The sequence below is a fragment of the Saccoglossus kowalevskii genome, chromosome 6 (assembly GCF_978046115.1).
Source record: "Saccoglossus kowalevskii chromosome 6, keSacKowa6.1, whole genome shotgun sequence".
Lineage (NCBI taxonomy): Eukaryota > Metazoa > Hemichordata > Enteropneusta > Harrimaniidae > Saccoglossus > Saccoglossus kowalevskii.
In genome coordinates this window covers 1,335,306-1,355,489 of record NC_140646.1, presented here as the reverse complement: position 1 = coordinate 1,355,489, position 20,184 = coordinate 1,335,306, and the positions used below count along the sequence as shown (strand labels likewise).

The 20,184-nt window shown below is 35.5% G+C and overlaps 1 protein-coding gene across 1 annotated transcript; it reads left to right on the top strand.

Annotated features, from left to right (window-relative positions):
- The first annotated feature begins 75 nt into the window (after positions 1-75).
- On the top strand, positions 76-19,179 carry LOC102808473 (uncharacterized). The gene is made up of 7 exons (XM_085500724.1): positions 76-236; positions 5,434-5,573; positions 6,481-6,591; positions 9,086-9,176; positions 16,736-16,880; positions 17,268-17,362; positions 18,888-19,179. Exons 1-7 carry the CDS (start codon positions 204-206, stop codon positions 19,044-19,046), a joined length of 774 nt encoding a protein of 257 aa, XP_085356850.1. The 5' UTR covers positions 76-203; the 3' UTR covers positions 19,047-19,179.
- The last annotated feature ends 1,005 nt before the right edge of the window (positions 19,180-20,184 follow it).

Here is a 20,184-nt window from a genome sequence, read left to right as displayed (position 1 = left end):
TTAACTTAAAGAATTTGTGTCATTGTTTGACGAGAGGAATGCTTATTAGGAGTTGAGTCGAGCCGATACCGAATACACAGACTAGATATACCACCTTACCGAACAGCGGGAATTTTGAAATCACTTCCTGTTTACGTCAGCTGTTGTCGAATGCTAACCAACATCGCTCAAGTATTTCTTATCCTGAATCAAATTATTTGGACATGGATATGCCAACGATACACATGTGCACCCACGTGAGTAAATTAATTAAAGTCGTATTATTCCTAGTCGAATTATAATTTGTGTGTTTGCGAAATTCACTACAACATAATTTCATTTCATGTCTGAACTTGTAAGCGAAGATCAGACATCTTCTTGAAATTGCTAAAGAAAACGAAATTAGCGACATTATAAACAAAATTGATTCAAACAATTGTGATGATGTTGTTACAGAATTTAGTGCTTTGCTGTCATCAGTCGCGGACAAAACTGTCAAAAAAAATAACACCCAAAATTAGAAAAAAGAAAAAAAGAGAAACCAAATTATGGTTTGATAGAGAATGCTGGGAAATTCGAAATGAACTTAAAACTGCTGGCAAGTTGTTTCAGCAATATCCCCTTGATCCGTTCACTAGGGGAAAATACTTTGTCATGAAAAAAAAAATATAAAAAATTAATGAAAAGGAAAAAATATGACTTAAAACAGCACCAGTTATCAAAGTTAAGTGATTCGGAAGGTGAACCATCAACATTTTGGAAGCTGTTACGAGACTTAAACTCAGATTGTTTAGATAACAATAACAATTCAATTGAGCCCAATGAATGGCTGTCTTACTTTAAAAAGCTTTTAAACAATAACAGCCTATCAACTGATTTAGAAACAAATTGCCCTAATAAAAACAATTTAAATGAAATTAGTCAAACTGATTGGACTGTTGAAAACAAAACAAACAGCAACAATGATTTAAATGCCCAAATCACTATACCTGAAATCAAAAAAGCAATTAATCAACTTAAACTAAATAAAACATCAGGGGAGACGAGCTCTGTAATGAAATGTTTAAATATGGAGAATTCTACATTCTTGAAGGGCTTCAAAAATTGTTTAGTCATATATATAATTCAGGTATTTTTCCAGCCAGTTGGAACACGAGCTTAGTCGTTCCTATTCACAAGTCAGGCCAAGACAGTTCCTAATAACTATAGAGGGATTGCAGTTTCTAGCTGCTTAGGAAAACTGTTTACCAGTATCCTGAACACTAGGCTAATAGCATACTTGGACAAACAAAATATTATTTCAAAGCATCAATTCGATTTTAGGAAAAACTGCAGGACCACAGACAATCTCTTTATATTAAAAACAATTGTACAAAAATATCTCTATAATAATAGCCATTCAAAAGATATCATAACCTCAAAGTCTAACAAAATCTATGCTTGCTTCATAGATTTTAGAAAGGCGTTTGACAGTGTGTGGCATAATGGTCTCTACTTCAAACTCCATAAAAATGGCATATCAGGTAAAATGTTTGATATAATAAAAAACATGTATGAAAACAACAGATACAGAAGTAAAACAAAAGAGGGCTTAACTGAGAGCTTTAAATCAACATTTGTAGTCAGACAAGGGTGCAATCTTAGCCCTACTCTTTTTAACATTTTCTTAAATGATCTACCTGACTGTTTCAACTCTGAAAACTGTGACTCCCCGGTTCTTGATAATTTAAAAGTAAGTTGTCTCCTATATGCAGATGATGTTGTCATTTTATCTAAATCTGCTAGGGGGCTACAAAACTGTTTAGACAACTCAAAAATATATACGTCAAAATGGCGCCTGGCTGTTAATACAGAGAAAACAAAGGTTATTGTATTCAATAAATCAAACAGAGCCCTGAGCAATAATATATTCTTCTTCGCTGAAAAAAAAATTGCCATTGTTAAGCAAATTAATTACCTGGGTATAACTATAAGTGCTAATGGCAAACATAAAGAGGGTATTAATAATTTAAAAAATAAAGGGATGAAAGCTCTCTTTGCTTTGAAATGCAAACTCGGTTATGACAACTCACTAAACATACCCCTCCAACTATCTTTATTTGACAAACTGGTAAGACCCATTATTGTATATGGTAGTGATGTTTGGGGTGATGAAAGCACAACTAAGTCTGTAATTGAGGATGTCCATCTTTCATTTTGTCGGTTCATTCTTGGTCTCTCAAAATTCACACCAAAAATGACTGTTTATGGTGAGCTAGGAAGGTACCCCATTGACTGTTTTATCAAGAAACAACGACTTAAATATTTCAACCGGGTAACAAACTCTGATAACACATTACTAAGAGAAGCCTACTTAGTAAATAAGAATGTAAAAAGTAAATGGTTTACAAGTGTAGAAACCCTCATGCAAGATATTGATGTTGTCACCATTGTAAACTCAAGTGAAAAAATAGTTAAGAAAAATTTAGACTTTATTCATAAAAAAATAAAAAAATCATTTGAGAACCAATGGATCTTAGACATGCATAATGATAATAGAAAACAAACCTTGGCTAAAAACAAACTAAGAACATACAGACTTTTCAAACAAGATTTAAAAATTGAAAATTACCTAATTAATATGCAGAACCATGGTCTTAGAAGGTTAATTGCAAAATTCAGGACAAGCAACCATGACCTTAAAATTGAGAAAGGCAGACATAATAATGTGCCGCTGGATAAAAGAACATGTGATATGTGCAGCCAAAATATAATTGAGGATGAGCAACATTTTGTAATGAAATGTCCAGCTTACAGTTACCATAGGGACAAATTTTTCCTGACTGCACAAAATAAAGTTCCAAATTTTGATAAAGAAAATAGTCAGAATAAATTCATTTTGATTATGGCAAACCATACACTAGCACCAGCCTTAGCTGTCTTCTTAAAAAACAGCTATGGAACAAAACAGCAACAACTATCAGTGTATTAGGCCACATTTTGTGTTCATTCTATATTCTGTATTCACCATTGGCTGCAAATTGTCTTTATTGTTTTTGATTTGTTTTATTTTTTAAGAAAAGTTTATGTTTTCTTTTTTAGATTGTAGTTTTTTTTTTTAATTTCTTTCTGTAAGACCCTTTTTATCCTTTCCTAAGGATTTTATGCGTCTAATAAAAAAATAAAAAAAATAAAATATACAGACTGAGAGACTGTGGTTTTTGACAGATTGTCTTACAGTATTGATTAGCATACATGTATAATTGTTGATAGTTTTATTTATTTTAATGGATGAAAATGAATACAATGCATCAAAACAAAATCAAGTGTGGCTTATAATTAATACTAAAAAAAACTCGATTCAACATGAAGCTGAATTGGTCATTATGGTTCATAATTTCATTGAAATTTGTTGGTATTTTTTCCTGCCTATTATTTATAAATATGAATGTTTCTTTGTTGGGCATAGACAGGGCAAGACATCAGACAAAATATTGTTCATCTGACTTCTACCTGCATGTAATGTATTACAGACAGGACATTTTCATTTGCTGGTAGCTATTTGTTCATAATGTTTAGACATACCGACCCTGGTCTCTTATAGTCCTGGTAAATCAAAGACGTTATGGCCCTGGTTTGGACGTTCCAGCCTCAAAACAGGTTGGTCTTTACAACCATGCTATAAATTATATTCAATATTTGTTCATATCTAATGGTAATATATTGTTGGCTTGATACATTGTCACATTTCGACTTCTGTTCTTGATTTATTCACACATTTCCTATGGAACACATTCCAACAAACCACAAAAATGCGGACCCTGATCAGAACTGAAATGTCAGAAACACGACTACAAGAACCAGTTTATTTTTTTATTTACTGATACAGTAGACCAATAACACTATGTTGTCTGCCTACATAAACTGCAACATTCTTTTCCTCTGTTGATTAACGTTCTCAATTCAATACATGACAAACAACAAATGTGCATTCGAACCCTGACTGAAACAGATTGTATAAGATATGTATTCTGTGTCAGAGGGCTGCACAGGTACACGTTCACAATGTTCACAATCACTCAGGGCCATACAAACATCTGTTGCATTGTGTCAAATCATGAATGTCCTGCAAAATATGAAAAATAAGTTGTGAATAGTCAAAAGATAGTCATACATTCGTTGTACATTTAATATATGTTAACATTAGATATAAACACATAAATATAATGAATTCAATATTTTTATTTACCAGGGCTGGAATGTCCTGACACCTCCAGTTTTAATTCTCAATGAATGGTTATTTTGACAAACAACTTTTGCGACTTTTATGACAATTCAAATTGAGTTTGATTGCCTCTCATGTGTCTACCATCTATTCTTTCAACTTTATTTTTGAGCATTGCAAGTTGCAACTTGTCAATAAATTGGCACTGGCTTAAGGCTTGTAATTCTTATAGTATTACTGATTGTATTATACTGATTATAGTATTACTGATAGACGCCGACTTTACATTTTCTTTACATTTTCGACTTCTTCTTAAAAATCACAAACTGTATAGCTGTGAAACTTCCTAGGGAGGTACCTTGGGTGGTTCTCTCTCAGTTTTGTTCATTTCGTGTGAATATGTTCAATTGTCGTATTTTTGGGGAAAACTGCTAATCTTATTGCTTTGTAACTTTATTTGTAGGTACCTTGGATGAATCTGTCAGATTTGGTAATTTCATGACGATATCTTCAAATCTCTAATTTTAGTGAACATTTGTGTAATTTTTCATAAAAAATGTTATTTTCAACTTCTTGTTGCAAACCTCTTACCTGATTGCTTTGTAAATTTATTTGTAGGTACCTTGGGTGGATCTCAGTCAGATTTGGTAATTTCATGACGATATCTGTCAACATCATCAATGCTCTAATTTTAGCAAATATTTTCATCATTTTTCATCAAAAAACATATTTTTGACTTGTCCTTCAAAACCAGTAGTCCAAATTCTTTGATACTTGTACACATGCAGCTTGGATAGACCTCTATTAGATTTGTCCATTTCGTAAAGATATCTTCAATTCTCTACTTTTAGTGAAATATTCTCTGCAAGAAAATCAAGAAAGTTGGTGTCTTGTGATATTAAAGCAGCAAGCAGCAAGTTTAAATTACTTCCTAGTCATTGCTTTCAGAGCATGCATCACAAACAGCGGAACTATATCAGCCGACAGGCTGCTAGTCTTTGATAATGTTGGCAGTGAAAGTACTGTAAATAACATTCTCCATTATGTTGTTGCTGTTGCTGCTTGTCATCAGCGTGAGCGTAAATTCGGCTTTACATTTACTGTGTGAGATGTTATCACACTTCATGTGTCAAAGGTGATGTGTAGAATACTCCAGTACATTGTATATTTAATATGTATGATACGTTTTAATGTTAAGATTCTTAGCTCAACAATTGAAAATAAATTTTCCTTTTCATTGAGATATTTAGCTTACAGAAGAAAATGAAAAAATCTCTAGAAAGTTGAAGAACTTAAAGAGAAAGAATAACAGTCTCGAAAAGCAGTTGACAGAAATTAACGATAAAGTGAAACTTGAGAAAGTGCTGAAACAATATGTGACAACAAGAGAGTATGTATTGAGTCTGTTAATATATCTACATTGACCTTAGGTCAAATAAAATAAATGGTGCATTTCTTGTATTCAAACTTGTTGCTTTTTGACCCTACTTCAATGTACTTGTAGTGTATTTTTTTGTAACCAAACTGAAAAGGGTGCTCACTTCCTGTTCCTAATTGTATTCTCGATCAGTTCAACAACTTATGAAGTACATGTACACTATAATTTAATATTCTTTTGAAAAATGCTCCCAAAATATACAAATAGCAGTTTGGATTAAGAACCTGCACAGCACCATCCTGTGGATGTTTATAAGCTGATCATATGCAAAGATCATAAGACAATGATACAAGTGCAAAAGTATATTATAAAAATGAATCCTATTTGGTTCTTCAATATTACCAGAAACACACTGCTGTATTTACGCTATCAGAAGCACAACCCCAATAGAAGCACATATAAACCAACAGTATTGTTCTAAATCGTGAAAAGTATTAATTATTCTGACCATAGACACACATCTGTCATTTATGTAAGTGTATGTGATACTAATAGATGAAATACAGTATTTATTTATAATATAAAAAATATAATGAAAAATGGACTATTAGAAAACTATTAAAAACTGTGAAAAATATTTGTTTTCCCTTCACTTAGTTTTGTGTTAATTTGTTCAGCACTGTGTGAAATATTTGTACCCTAAGTAAGACTTAGTTTTGTGTTAATTTGTTCAGCACTGTGTGAAAGTAAGACTTAGTTTTGTGTTAATTTGTTCAGCACTGTGTGAAAGTAAGACTTAGTTTTGTGTTAATTTGTTCAGCACTGTGTGAAAGTAAGACTAAAAAGGGCAAAATAGTGCACAAACTGCCAAATTTTGTTTTTTGTCCACTGAGTTTTGCATTTCAATTGAACTTTACAGCTCTGCAATGCAGACTGACCCACCTGGCTATCATCCATACTCAAGGCCAATCAAACAAGCAACCACACAGAAACAGGAAAAGCATGGTGAAGAAACGGCTAGAATTAATAAGTAAGTTTGATAGTTTTTCCTATCATTGTCAGAAACCCATGTATGTTGCCTTAATTATGACTCTGCCTTTCAACAAACATGTGATGGCTGAATAAATGAACCTTGGTTGACAAAGATGATTATCTTGTACATTTAAAGTGCCTGTGCAATGCCCACCCTCACGTTTCCCATTTTAGATCTGTGTCCCACTGAAATGGGCAGTTATTGATTTTTTTGCTGAAAATGATTACTCGTATCCAAGGAAATTTGAGATATTTCTCGTGTTGTAGCCACGCCCACCTATCCTGAAACGATCGACTGTTTCAGGATTTCCGACTCTCGCCGAAAGTGCGCCACCAAATGGCAAAATGTGAGAGGAAGTCATACCCCTGAGCCTAATAACACTGGTCATTCAGTATACTTTTAAATGATATACATTTTTCGGTCGGCTTTTTTTTTTGTCTATTTTTTTTTTTTTTTTTTTGAGAGAGAGAGTTTTTAGATGTTGTGTTATGGGCAGTTGCAGTGAAACGTATAGTCATAGTATAAGTATTCACACGTTTCTAATCGATCCGAAAGTGCGACATCAGTCATGGACCTTCCATGCATCAGTGGACGAAAGCCACTTAACCTCAGCTTCTTTTTTTTTTGGAAAAACTGTCCTCGTCCATGAAAAAAACAACTAGGTTTAAAGAGAAACGCCGACAACATAAACCTGGCGCAACACTTTTGAAAGAAATAGATTCCGGACCATAATCACCAAGGTGAATTTCAGAAGAGAGAGAGAAACGGCAAGTGTTTCAAATGAGTTGACTGTTTTTGCGATCTTGATTATCGTTTTATAGAGACCATTTAGTCCCTATTAAGTAAAGAGTAGCAATAATTTTGAAAGTGACACGAAAACGAAGCGTCGGACAAACAGGAAATTACACAGCCCTTACACACTGCTAATTGTTTTCATTTTCGAAGGCTAAAAGTTTCTGAATCGTTTGGTGATTGGTGTTGAATGTCGAATTCACACCTCTGTTCTTTTTTTACCTCCATGCTTGCAGCTTGATCTGCGTAATAATTTATGAAATAAGAATCCCGGCTTGGTCAATGTGTTTCCACTAAATAAAGTTTTAATATGATGTTATAATTATGACAATTACGCCATGGATCACGCTAACTCAAATCCACTCTGAATTTATCTGTATGTGTGTCGATCTCGATTATTTTTGTTATCCAATTAAACGCCGCTTTTAACGCACTTGCCCTCGTCGTGACCCGACGCGTTCACCTATTTCAACAAAATTTCAATTTATTTCCACACGGCTGTCATTTATTTAGTAACTGTGATTTGTCATTTTTTTAATTATTTTATAGTGATCACTATAGTCTAATGTTTAGAATGTCAAAATATGTTCTCTTTTATTTTAATTTTGAAAGTTTTACTCAGACGATCGATGAAATAAAACAGTGTAGTGACGTGCCTCGTAACCTATTTTGTCCAGCGACAGTATACAAACGTGCGCCGGTGACGATCACGGTGACCAGCTACACCAGAACGGACATATTTCGCATCTAACTCAACCCCATGCAACAAAAATTGATACTATGTGTTCATTATGGTCCATTCCTCCTCGACGAACAAGTACATAAGTGATAATTTAGTCAAAGGCGAGAAAACTGCACAAGAAATTTGCCTTATTTACACGTATCGGCAATGCAAGCTGCCATGCGACTTCCCCTTCTGACGTCACAAGGGGAATATCTGTATGCAAATAAGAAGCTAATGAGGAGCCTAGTTTTAAAATACACAAAAATAAAGTTGCCGTAGATTGAGTTTAAAACACATTTTTTCACTTAAAAAAATAATTCATGCTTAGAAACATAAAAATTAATAATATTTATGTATCAATGGATAATTTTATGCGTGAAAATAGCAGCCATTTCACAGGCACTTTAATCATGATTCTCTATAGTTGTATTCATTAGCGAATAATCTTGGCCAATGGCTTTGAACTCCTCATTAGGTCTGTGGCCCACTATCACACAGCTAGATTGCCCCTTTCTGGAGCTCAATTCAAGGTACAATTTAAACTGCAGATCAAGGTTAGGTGCTGATATAGCTGATTCCGTTGCCACTCAATCCAAGCAAACATCAGACACTTGCTGTAGGTTAGTTGTAATAATTTGAAGCAAAGCAAAGACTGATGCAAGATGGGATTTATTATGCCCCCTCTAAGATGATGAATGACTGTCTTGTATGTGTGCACACCTTCATGTTGTGAAAAATAATGTACCGTGAATATGCATACACTGTTCTAAGTAGGACACTTATCCAGATGCATCATGGGAGTACCACTTTACTTTATTGGAGTTTTGATACACTTAGCTTGAAATCTTCTGTTATATTTAAATATTTTACATGTATTTCTACCTTCTGATTTCTGTCACCTACACGTTGAGTTGAAATCATTGTATTGTGTGCCAGTATATATGATACTCACTTTATCTGCATCTTTATCTCCAGGATTCTGACAATGCACAATAATTTAATGAAAAGATATGAAAAAGAAGTAAAAAGCAACACAAGTCACATTGAAACCATTTCAACTCTCAATGTAAGTCGATTGTGATTAATTACATGTACATGTATATGGTATTTTGAATTTGAGCAAGCTCTGTTGAGTTGAGCTGCCAATTTAATTACCAGTCTGATTGCTTTGATATTTCATTCATGCATGTCATTTTAGGCGAATCTCTATTAATTTAATAAATTTAAGAAAATTGTATAATTAAAGAAAATACAACGTATAACAATTAATCCATATTACTATTACATAATTCTATATACCTTAAAAAAATTACATGTCAAGTGAACCTAATATTGTCCCACTTTTGTCTCAATTTGTTGTGGCCTTCCAGATTAGAAATGGCGATGTCTGTCTGGTAGTTATACTTGAATATTGGGAACTAAATCGTTGTTTAATTTTTTTAAGTTTAGAGTGATAAATGTGAAGTTTACAGAGCAAGATCAAATTACCTATCAGTGCCAAGTGTTTATCGTTACCTAATAATATATCTTTTAATGTAAACTGGTGTATATCTTTAATCCATTTACCAAAAAGTGACCAAAAAACTCTAATGCAATCGCATTCATAAAATAAATGTTCTATTGTTTCCAGACCCGACTCGCAGAATGTGCACAAAACCGATTCTGTTTTTTCCCATTTTAATTTAAAACTATAGTTTGTAGCTAAAAACCTGTGAATGATTTTATATTGAAAGGCTTGCAATTTGGTTTCTTTGGTTATTTTGAATGGTCTAGCAAATATTAAATGCCATTCACTATCTGGCGCGCCTAAAATTGATTCCCATTTATACATGATTTTACTCAGCATTTGTTTAATTCCATTCACTAGATGGTTATAGACGTTTTTTTGAAGGTTTTCCAGTGCAAATAAACTTGTCTAAATATGGATTTTTGACAAGTTCAACATTTTTTCCTTCTTTTTCTGTTTCTGTTTTCCATTTCTTTGGAATTGAAAATAAAGTCAATTGGTATGTAATAAAATCACTTTTCAAGTTATATTGTTGTTGGAACTCTCCATATGACATACATGTAAATGTTCCATCTGGCTTCCCTAAATCATTAACATAGTTTATTCCTTTGTTGTGCCACTTTGAAATAAATATAGTTTTGTTACGTTTTTGAATTTCCCAGTTATACCACAATGTTTGACCCAGACATTCCTTTGCTGTCTTAATTTGTCTAGTACTATCTCTCACCCTGCTCCATATGTTCGTTATTTCCCGTCAAAATTCATTACTAACCTGATCGCAAATTGTACGTAGCCCATTGCTCTTATAATTCCAAACAAATTTTCCCCCACAGAAAGCAAACATTATGTTAAACATTTGTTTCCATGGACCAGTGTTCTCCCCAGTATTCAATTTGTGTGCGGGGCCGCCATGCTGCTTTCCCTGCCCGCCACTGTGGTCCCGAGCCGCCACGGTGATTAGTAAGACTGCCACAGTGCTTTTTTCATTGTTCATCCTGTGAACTGTATTACGAAATATAGAAAGAAATACGTAGCTATTAGGGATCTTGCCACGCTTCCGACCAGGACTATTGTCCGACGTACCGACCGACAGGCATCCTGCCAGTCGTGGATTATAATTTGTAAACAATAGACGTAGTCGCACGATGTGGCAGTGGCTTATTTATTTAAAAAATAAAGGGGTGAAAGCTCTCTTTGCTTTGAAATTCAAACTCGGTTATGACAACTCACTAAACATACCCCTCCAACTATCTTTATTTGACAAACTGATAAGACCAATTATTGTATATGGTAGTGATGTTTGGGGTGATGAAAGCACAACTAAGTCTGCAATTGAGGATGTCCATCTTTCATTTTGTCGGTTCATTCTTGGTCTCTCAAAATTCACACCAAAAATGGCTGTTTATGGTGAGCTAGGAAGGTACCCCCATTGACTGTTTTATCAAGAAACAACAACTTAAATATTTCAACCGGGTAACAAACTCTGATAACACATTACTAAGAGAAGCCTACTTAGTAAATAAGAATGTAAAAAGTAAATGGTTTACAAGTGTAGAAACCCTCATGCAAGATATAGATGTTGTCACCATTGTAAACTCAAGTGAAAAAATAATTAAGAAAAATTTAGACTTTATTCATAAAAAAATTAAAAAAATCATTTGAGAACCAATGGATCTTAGACATGCATAATGATAATAGAAAACAAACCTTGGCTAAAAACAAACTAAGAACTTACAGACTTTTCAAACAAGATTTAAAAATTGAAAATTACCTAATTAATATGCAGAACCATGGTCTTAGAAGGTTAATTGCAAAATTCAGGACAAGCAACCATGACCTTAAAATTGAGAAAGGCAGACATAATAATGTGCCGCTGGATAAAAGAACATGTGATATGTGCAGCCAAAATATAGTTGAGGATGAGCAACATTTTGTAATGAAATGTCCAGCTTACAGTCACCATAGGGACAAATTATTCCTGACTGCACAAAATAAAGTTCCAAATTTTGATAAAGAAAATAGTCAGAATAAATTCATTTTGATTATGGCAAACCGTACTCTAGCACCAGCCTTAGCTGTCTTCTTAAAAAACAGCTATGGAACAAAACAGCAACAACTATCAGTGTATTAGGCCACATTTTGTGTTCATTCTATATTCTGTATTCACCATTGGCTGCAAATTGTCTTTATTGTTTTTTATTTTTTTTATTTTTTTTAGAAAAGTTTTTATTTTTTGTTTTACTTTTTAGATTGTAGTTTTTTTTTTAAATTTCTTTCTGTAAGACCCTTTTTATCCTTTCCTAAGGATTTTATGCGTCTAATAAAAAAATAAATAAATATAAACAATACAAGTTAATTTTGTAAAATTAGCACCTCTTTGTTCGTAAGTAAATACTTTAAAGATCGACGCAGTCTTTGGATTGAAAGCTAACATTTTTCAAAATCAATTCCACCCCGATATAACATGGGCAAAGCGGAGTTCACGATCAGTTTACGCTACTCAAGAAAAAAACGTGTTTATTGCGTGATTGGGTAAAACACATTTGAACTTTTATCATCGCGAATCATGTAAAAACTCTTCGTTCAAGACTTCTTTTACCTTTTAAAAATTGCTTATCACCTATTTCGAAAACCATCATGCAGTTTTCATCTGAAATCCATACCAACACATCGTGCTACGACATCGCTTTACTTCCGCAATGTAATTTTTATGATCACTACCATTTGGAAAACTTCGGGTTCTGCCGGCATTTCTATGCGATATTCTGATTGGTTAATGGCGTTTTTGACCCATCAGGTCAAAGGACACATGCCGGTCAACTAATACATCACAATTATCATGGCGGTCTGTGTTTTTCACCGAAGCGATCGAGTGATCAAAAATAATCGCTCAAATTTTACGTTTATTTCATTTTTTGCATGGCATGACTGAGTAAGAGGAATTATTGGTATAACCGGTGTATAACATCGCGAAGTAAGTTAAGTCACGTCGTAACTTTGATGATCGTTTGGTAGTTTTATTTGTTCATTCATTACTGTAAATGTAAACGTTGTAGAAGCTGATGGTACGAATAATGAACAATTTTTTGAATGAAAATGTTTTTGTAGTAAATAAGATCATGGAAGTCGAGAACATATTCCTAGCTGAAACGTTTCAAATGCGTTTCATTTAGCCTTTTACAATTTATTTGTTTGTTTGTTTTTAATAGTCTGCAGCATTTCCATTTCGATTTGACAATTTTTCATTTTTAAATTCAAACTCTTCTAAATTGTGAAACGTAATATTTTGACTCCAATAGAAAAAATATTTGCACTGTGACTGAGCTCATTAATATCCCAAAAGAATAGTGTTTATAACACTGTATGAAGCAAATAAATATGTGCCACATTGTTTTTGAAAATAAATGTTGTTTGTTACGTGGGTGTAAATGTGCTTTGGTCAATCTCTATTATTATGTAAATGATATGCAAATCATATGCAAATTAGTCCCCCACAGTGGTTTAAATTCCTGGGGAGAACACTGATGGACTGGGACTTTGGGTTGAGAGAGACCTTTTTATCCAGGATATCTTCTGACTTTTAATTACGCTCGTTATGTGTGGCATTTTCACTCCTCCAGTGTATATATTATTTACCAGAATTTTTGTACTAACCCTATCCCCCTTACATTCCATACAAAATTATATAACAATTGTTCTAATTATTTTTTTTATTTTTTGTGAAGGTGAAGGCAGGATTGAGAATAAATGATTAAATTTTAGCAATATTAGTCTTTTGATGACAGTTATTTTTCTAATTATCGTCAGGTTTCTTTATTTCCAAATGTTCAGCAGACGTTTACTTTCCTTAATTTCATCTCAAAAGTTTATTTCAATAAGATTGGTTAAGCTTGCGTTTAATGTGATACCTAGAATTTTAAAATTACCATCAGTCCACATTAAGTTACGATTTGTATTAATTCTTTCTTTTCCGCTTCGTTTAGACCCATACCAAATCGCGTGTGTTTTTTCATAATTTGTTTGAAGGCCTGATAGCACATTAAAGTCATCGAGTACTTTAAAGACTGCTCAGTGACACAGACTGGACATCTTCCACCTCTTTATTCAGGGAATGGTGGGCACAGTCTTGGAGCTTCGGAGTGCAATGAACCAGAGGGTTCAGATTGAATCCGCTAGCCAGTTGACCCTGCCAAAAGTAAGCGGAGGGCACCCCAAGCCCTAGGGCGTCGTCCGATAGCCAGAGTCAGCCAGGAGGCAAGCGCTCATACCCTTCCACGGGAGGGAAGAGTATCGTGAGCCCCCAGGGAGGAAAGGGCCAGGTGATGGCTCCTCACCCTCATCGGCAGCAGGGGAAGCGTGTTTGACACTTACCTCTGCGACTGGGGGGACAGGCATGTGTCCTGCGAGTGGCCAGGTCACAACTTAATGACTACTTCAGGCCTTGGGGAAACTCGCCTCATGGGCGAAAAGAGCACACACACACACACACACACACACACACCCGCCGCAACTGCCGAACCCATGGCCACATATCCCTGTCGTACACAGATTGCACTGGTGTAGTCCGGTTTGAAGACAGCGGGTGGCCGTTCACTGGAATTTTCCAGGTGGTGACATCCTGTTACGGGATACCGTTAAAATCTCTATCTCCCCTGTCAGTGTCTCCCCTATTGGGCACTGCCAGCAGACTCCCGCAAGGCGGAAGCAATTAGCAAGAAGTAGCAGTTTCCTGGAAAAGGGCGCCATACACAGGGTAGATCAGCCGGCATTAAGTCCAAGCTTCTACCCAAATGTGTTCGTAGTACCAAATCTACAGGTGGCAGGCGTCCAGTTCTGGACCTAGGCAGACTGAATCAGTACGTGCTCCTCGATCAGTTCCACATGGAGACGCCATTGAGGGTTCTTCTCTCCATCCACCGTTTCAACTGGCTAGCCCCACTAGACTAAAGCGGGCCTACCTGCACATACAGATGCACTCAGCGAGTTCCCATCTTCTTTGAATCGCCCAGCTGGGCAAGTATTCAAATTTTGGGTGCCCCCTGTTCGGGTTATGCACAGCGCCCTATGTGTTCACCAGAGTGATGAAACAGGTAGTGCTGCTGCTTCACCAAATGTCGGTACACCTCAAGCCGTACCTAGACGACTTGTTACTACACAACCTGGACAAGGGGTTAATTATTAGCCAAACATGTCAGGCTAACACATGATTTACTTCACCAGTTGGGCTCTTTAGTAAATCGGCAAGTCCCATCTCGATCCAACGCGCAGTTGGTGTTCCTGGGCATGGAGTTTGACACAGAGGTAAGCTTGGTATAGCTATTTCCAAGCGTGTTGCTTAGCACTAAATAGCCTAGCCTAGTCAGGGTTCCCTCAGTGTCCCTACAAGAACTACAACGCCGAGCTCTCCTATGGGAACTAGATAGGCGGGTTTGATCTCGGACCAAGTGAAGGAAGCCCTGCCCTGGTGGTCGTCACTAGCCAACCTCGAACAGGGGGCCCCCTTGGACCTACTCGTCGTAGGTATGACTTTGGTAACAGATGGGGTTGGGGAGAGCATTTATTGGACGAACAAGCCCAAGGATATTGTCCCCGCATTAGTTTCGGGACTACCATATCAACCAGCTCGAACTGAAAGCAGTGCACTTAGCACTACCACGCTTTCTACCCTGCTCTGCACAGGCAACACAGCGCACCCAATTGACCAAGCAAGGCCTAGTTTCCACTTCTGTCGGAAATGCTTGTCGAAACACCAGTAGTGCTTCCGTACTTACCGGACCTGCTGTCCCAACCGGACAGTGCACTACAAATGAGCCCAGCGGGTATCACTTACCCGCATAGAGGCTCTCAGTAGACGCGCCCATACGAAAGCTTTATCTGAGCAGGCTGCCAACGTCCTGGCCAGGGCGACCAGGGATTCAACCAACGCGGCCTACATTTCTAGGTTGCGAGCATGCACTGATTAGTGTAGCAGAAGGGAGATTGATCCATACCATCCCCCTATTGGCCAGGTAGCAGGCTCCTTCGTCCACTTGTTTGACGAAGTGGGTTTGTCCTACGCAGCGATCGTTGGCTACAGGTCGGCCTTGTCCCCCACCATTGAGAATGTGTGGGAACAAGACTAGCCGATTGTCCTATTATTAGGAGACTATTTACTGCTTTCCAGACGTCGAGACCCCATACAAGGGAACCGCCTAACTGGGACTTGTCGGTTGTGTTGTCCACTCTATCTAAGCAGACCTCCCTTTGAGCCTCTGCAATCAGCATGACTCAAATACCAAACTTGTCTCCCAGAAACTTGACAGCCACCTCATGTGCATTTTCTTTTTCTTTCTCTTTCTCTTTGATTCTGACTTCTGATATTATAACCCATAAACTGGTCTTCACTAATAACATGTAATTGTTGTTTCATAGTTTCATACCTTGATTCCAAAGCCTCAATTCTGTTCTTCAACACTGAGTTCTCTTCTTGTAGCTCATGTGATATAGTTTCCGAATACTCCAATGAGGTTTGAAAATCATGTTTATCATCCTCTAATTCTTGTACTCACTTTGTTAACTGAATTAGGTTTCCAGTTGTTTGGTTTTTCTCTATTCTAGTCAAAGTTTCTTTCATAAAACGGCGGAATTCTTTCTATTCAGTTTCTTCATTGTCCGATGTCCAAGGTGTTGAAAAACCACAACGAGCATAGCTGGACGGCGAAGGCGTTTTTTTCCTTATTTTGCTCTCCTTTCTTCTCTTGCTTGCAGCTACTTTTCTCTATTAATTGTATCCTTAATATATGCCCATTCTTTTTGTACAATTGAGAACCAAAATTTCTCGTATGTGTAGATGCTGTATTAGAAGCTGCATCCATTCAGTTGTATTGTGCTATTTTTAATGTAAGCCACAGCTTCTACTGTAGCACATATGAAAGCATTGTTTTCAAAGATTGGTTCATTTATACATATATGTTCAACATCACTGATAGCACATGTACTTACATAAATGTAAAATAACAAATTGAAATAAATAATATTTTAAAGATCAATCATACAATATGTACAATTTTTGTTTTGGGTGTGTTTGTAATAAACAAAAGCAAATACAGTGCATAATCTGATACATTTTCTGTTTGCAGTTGAGGATTTATGAATTGGAGCAGCAGTTGAAACAACTACAGGAGAAAATACTGGAACTAGAAAGACAATCACCAAAATGGAGCGCCGGCCGTTGTGGCGGAAAACGTCGCAGAAGAAGATCAAACTCTTTAAATGATTCTCTAGGTTGGTTAACAAGACAGAGCCCTCTAGTGTCAGATTGTCTAAATAAATACATCATGATAAGGAGGAAGCACTGATAATCATTTAAAGCACCACAGTTAGTTGAGATGAATTCCAAGTATGGCTGTGTGACAACTGTTGCACTTATATATAGCGCATATACCCTATGGAATCTAGTATAGTATCTATGTAAATAATGGTCCTTCATCTTGTGTGACTTCACAAAATTGCAATCAAAATTGAAACATTTTTGTAAAAACCTACAGCGATTTTGTGTGATGGTTTTTGAACTAACTTGACACATAGAAGAACTGAAACCAAAGTTTAGAAAAGTTAGATGTTTTTCAATAATTCTTTGTCATTATGTCTTGTTTTGTTTATTTTTAATAGATTTAAAAACTGAGCTAGAAAGAGTAAGAGAAGAACGTGACAAATTATCCAAAGACAAAAAAAAACTCAAGAAAGAGCTCCAGGGTTTAGATAAGGTAATGTATGTTTTATATTACATGTATTCATAATATTTAGTGTAGAGATTCTGAATGAAAAAATTGGATTGAAATGGTCAATCATATTCCTACCACACGTTAGACATCCACTTATTGGCGGAGACAGTGAGGCCCAGCCATGTCAATTTTTTTTTTCTTAAATCGTAGTCCGACCCAAATCATCCGGACCAGTCATTTCTGAAGCATATTCATTGCTATTACTTATTCATGAGATGCAGTGATGTTACGGAAAGTGGGAGTGGAACACTTCCAAAAGAGAAGAGTAGGCATGCATTTGCGCAAAAATCTCTAGGCGTCAAACAGGCATTCATTATAGTTGCTCAGAACAGATTGAACAGTTTGGTTGCTTACAAGTCATGCTACTCATAAACATATTTATCAACACATGAATCCTTGCAATCAATATATTCATCAAAAGTAAAGGGAATTCCTTGAACTGAAACAGCTTGACTGGAGGAAATGTAAACACTGATCAGATATGTGAGATTAGCCTCTATTGCTGACCCACCTATATCACTTTGGCATGACATGTTATGGCTTGTGTTTTTTTTTTTTTTTTGCTTCATATTATTTAAAAAAGCTACCATGATATTGAGTCATGGGAGATAAACCTGTTAGTATAATGGCAGTCATTTTGACTGAGGGGCTACTTTTTATCGCTCCGAAATATTTTTAACACTGTATAAATGAACTTTATTAAAAAAAAATGATTTTCTCAAAATATGTCACTGTAACACACAAATGAATGCTAGTTCATGTTATCATGCAATTATAGCTTTATGTTTGTACATAATAAATACTAGTATGGGATTTATGACTAGCTCTCTTAAAAATTATGAGTAGGCTTCTACTTGGTCATAAATCACATGACAATGTTCATTGTTATGTACAGTCATGGAGCTATTGTCCCATGGCACAATAAAAATAGCATTTCGTTTGTGCGTTAAAGAAACTTTTTTTTTTTTTTGAGAAACTCATCCTAATGTTTCTCAAAAATCACTATTTTTAGAACAATTCCATAAACACAATTTTGCATTTTTTAAACATTTTTTAAAATCCAAATTTTTGTAATCATTCAGGACAACAATAAGTACCCTAGAATTACCAATATATTATTTTTTCAGCCTATGTCACTGGCCTACAATTTAAGATCTCTTGTAATATCCCTACCATAGAACCCTATGGGAAAAGCATTATAATACTGCCAAAATGGCAACTATCCACTATAATACAATTATCATTTTCTCAAAAAATTAGGCTGGTGACCTCAAACCTTTTTTTTAAGTCAATACTCTTATATTTCTTTAGAGTACAATTTATTGCAAAATGAACAAATTCTGAGTAGCTTCTACCTTAACAAACATGTGGCTTTATAATCCTGTGAATTGCAAATGATACAGCAACCTGTACTGCCTTTAGCTTGAACTGCATCTGTACCTAAGTCCTTGTGTTACCTGTACACAATACTAACTATGATTGTAATGTTTATTGTCTTTCTTTGCAGGGCTTCTTTGATGAGGTAGAAGATCTTAAGTATGCTCTTCAGCAATCCGCACAATTAAATCAGAAATATGAGAAGACTCTTCGCAGCATGTGTAACAGATTTGGCGTCCCCTTCCCATTTGCCTTGAATCCTCAAAGGACATCTACACCTATTTACTGAGCATTCAACCAGTGTGAATTCCTTCTGTGCTACATTTGTACATCAACAAATCCTAAAACCAAATGGCAAGACATATCACTTTTAATATTATCCTTTTCACCACCAGTTCCCTCTTTTCATCACAAATTCACAAAATAGTCCTGTTTATAATCTGTACTTTCCTTCCAAATTTTGTAAGTAAAAACTGAAAATTGGCTCAAATTTTGTCTGTTTCCTCCAAAACCAGGTTCATTTCCAGAAATATTGAAGAATATAGGAAAAAAGTGCAGACAATTTTAGGCCAGAAAGTCTGGTGCTAAAAAGGGTTAATTTCTAAGTTCCCAATTCCGGTTTCTTGTTTTATAGACAACACACAAAATGTGCAATGTTATAAGCATATAATGCAATTGTGTTTCAATCTTTGAACATTACATCACATTTACCCTCTCACTGCTACTAACAATTGTATTCACCTTGACATCCTTACTGGTACTTTTTTTCATTACAACATTTACTTGAAATATGTCAACAATGTTAATTTGCTGAAAGAAATTAGAAAAATGAAAAGTCAAATTTTTTTGTCTGCTATAAGTAATAATGTGTCTGAATTTACTGTGCAATGTAAAAAATCAATCAAATGAATTTTCGAGTTCACAGACTTTCTTTTTACACCAGATAATGCATATTTGAATAAAGTAATTGCACTAAATGCTTATTCACAGATATGCAAATAGCAGAGAATTGTCTTTTCTTTCTGAAAGGTTGTTCGTGAGTTTGAAGCAACAATCAAGTACCGTAAAATCTGTATTAGAAGCCGCATCCCTAATAGAAGTCGCACCCATTCTTTTTGAATAATTGAGAACCAAAAATTCATCATTTCTCATATGTGTAGATGCTCTAATAGAAGCCGCATTCCCTCTGTTGCATTGTACCATTTTAATAGAAGCCGCGGTTTCTAATACAGATTTTACAGTAATTGCAATGGCCAATTTGATATTTCAGTTCTGTTCTGGTTCTTTCTTTTTTGTGTCTGATAAGTGAATGCAGCACAATAAAGGAAACACCAACGCTGAGATTAATGGTTGTTCATATTAGAATACCAAAAGATGTAGACACTGAGTTGCACAACAACAAAGGTCTATGAGAACTCAACGTCTTC

Coding starts and splice junctions, on each gene's coding strand:
- LOC102808473 (XM_085500724.1), top strand. CDS start 204: ATGGATATGCCAACGATACACATGTGCACCCAC. Junction 237..5,433: donor CGATACACATGTGCACCCAC/GTGAGTAAATTA, acceptor TGAGATATTTAG/CTTACAGAAGAAAATGAAAA. Junction 5,574..6,480: donor CAATATGTGACAACAAGAGA/GTATGTATTGAG, acceptor TGAACTTTACAG/CTCTGCAATGCAGACTGACC.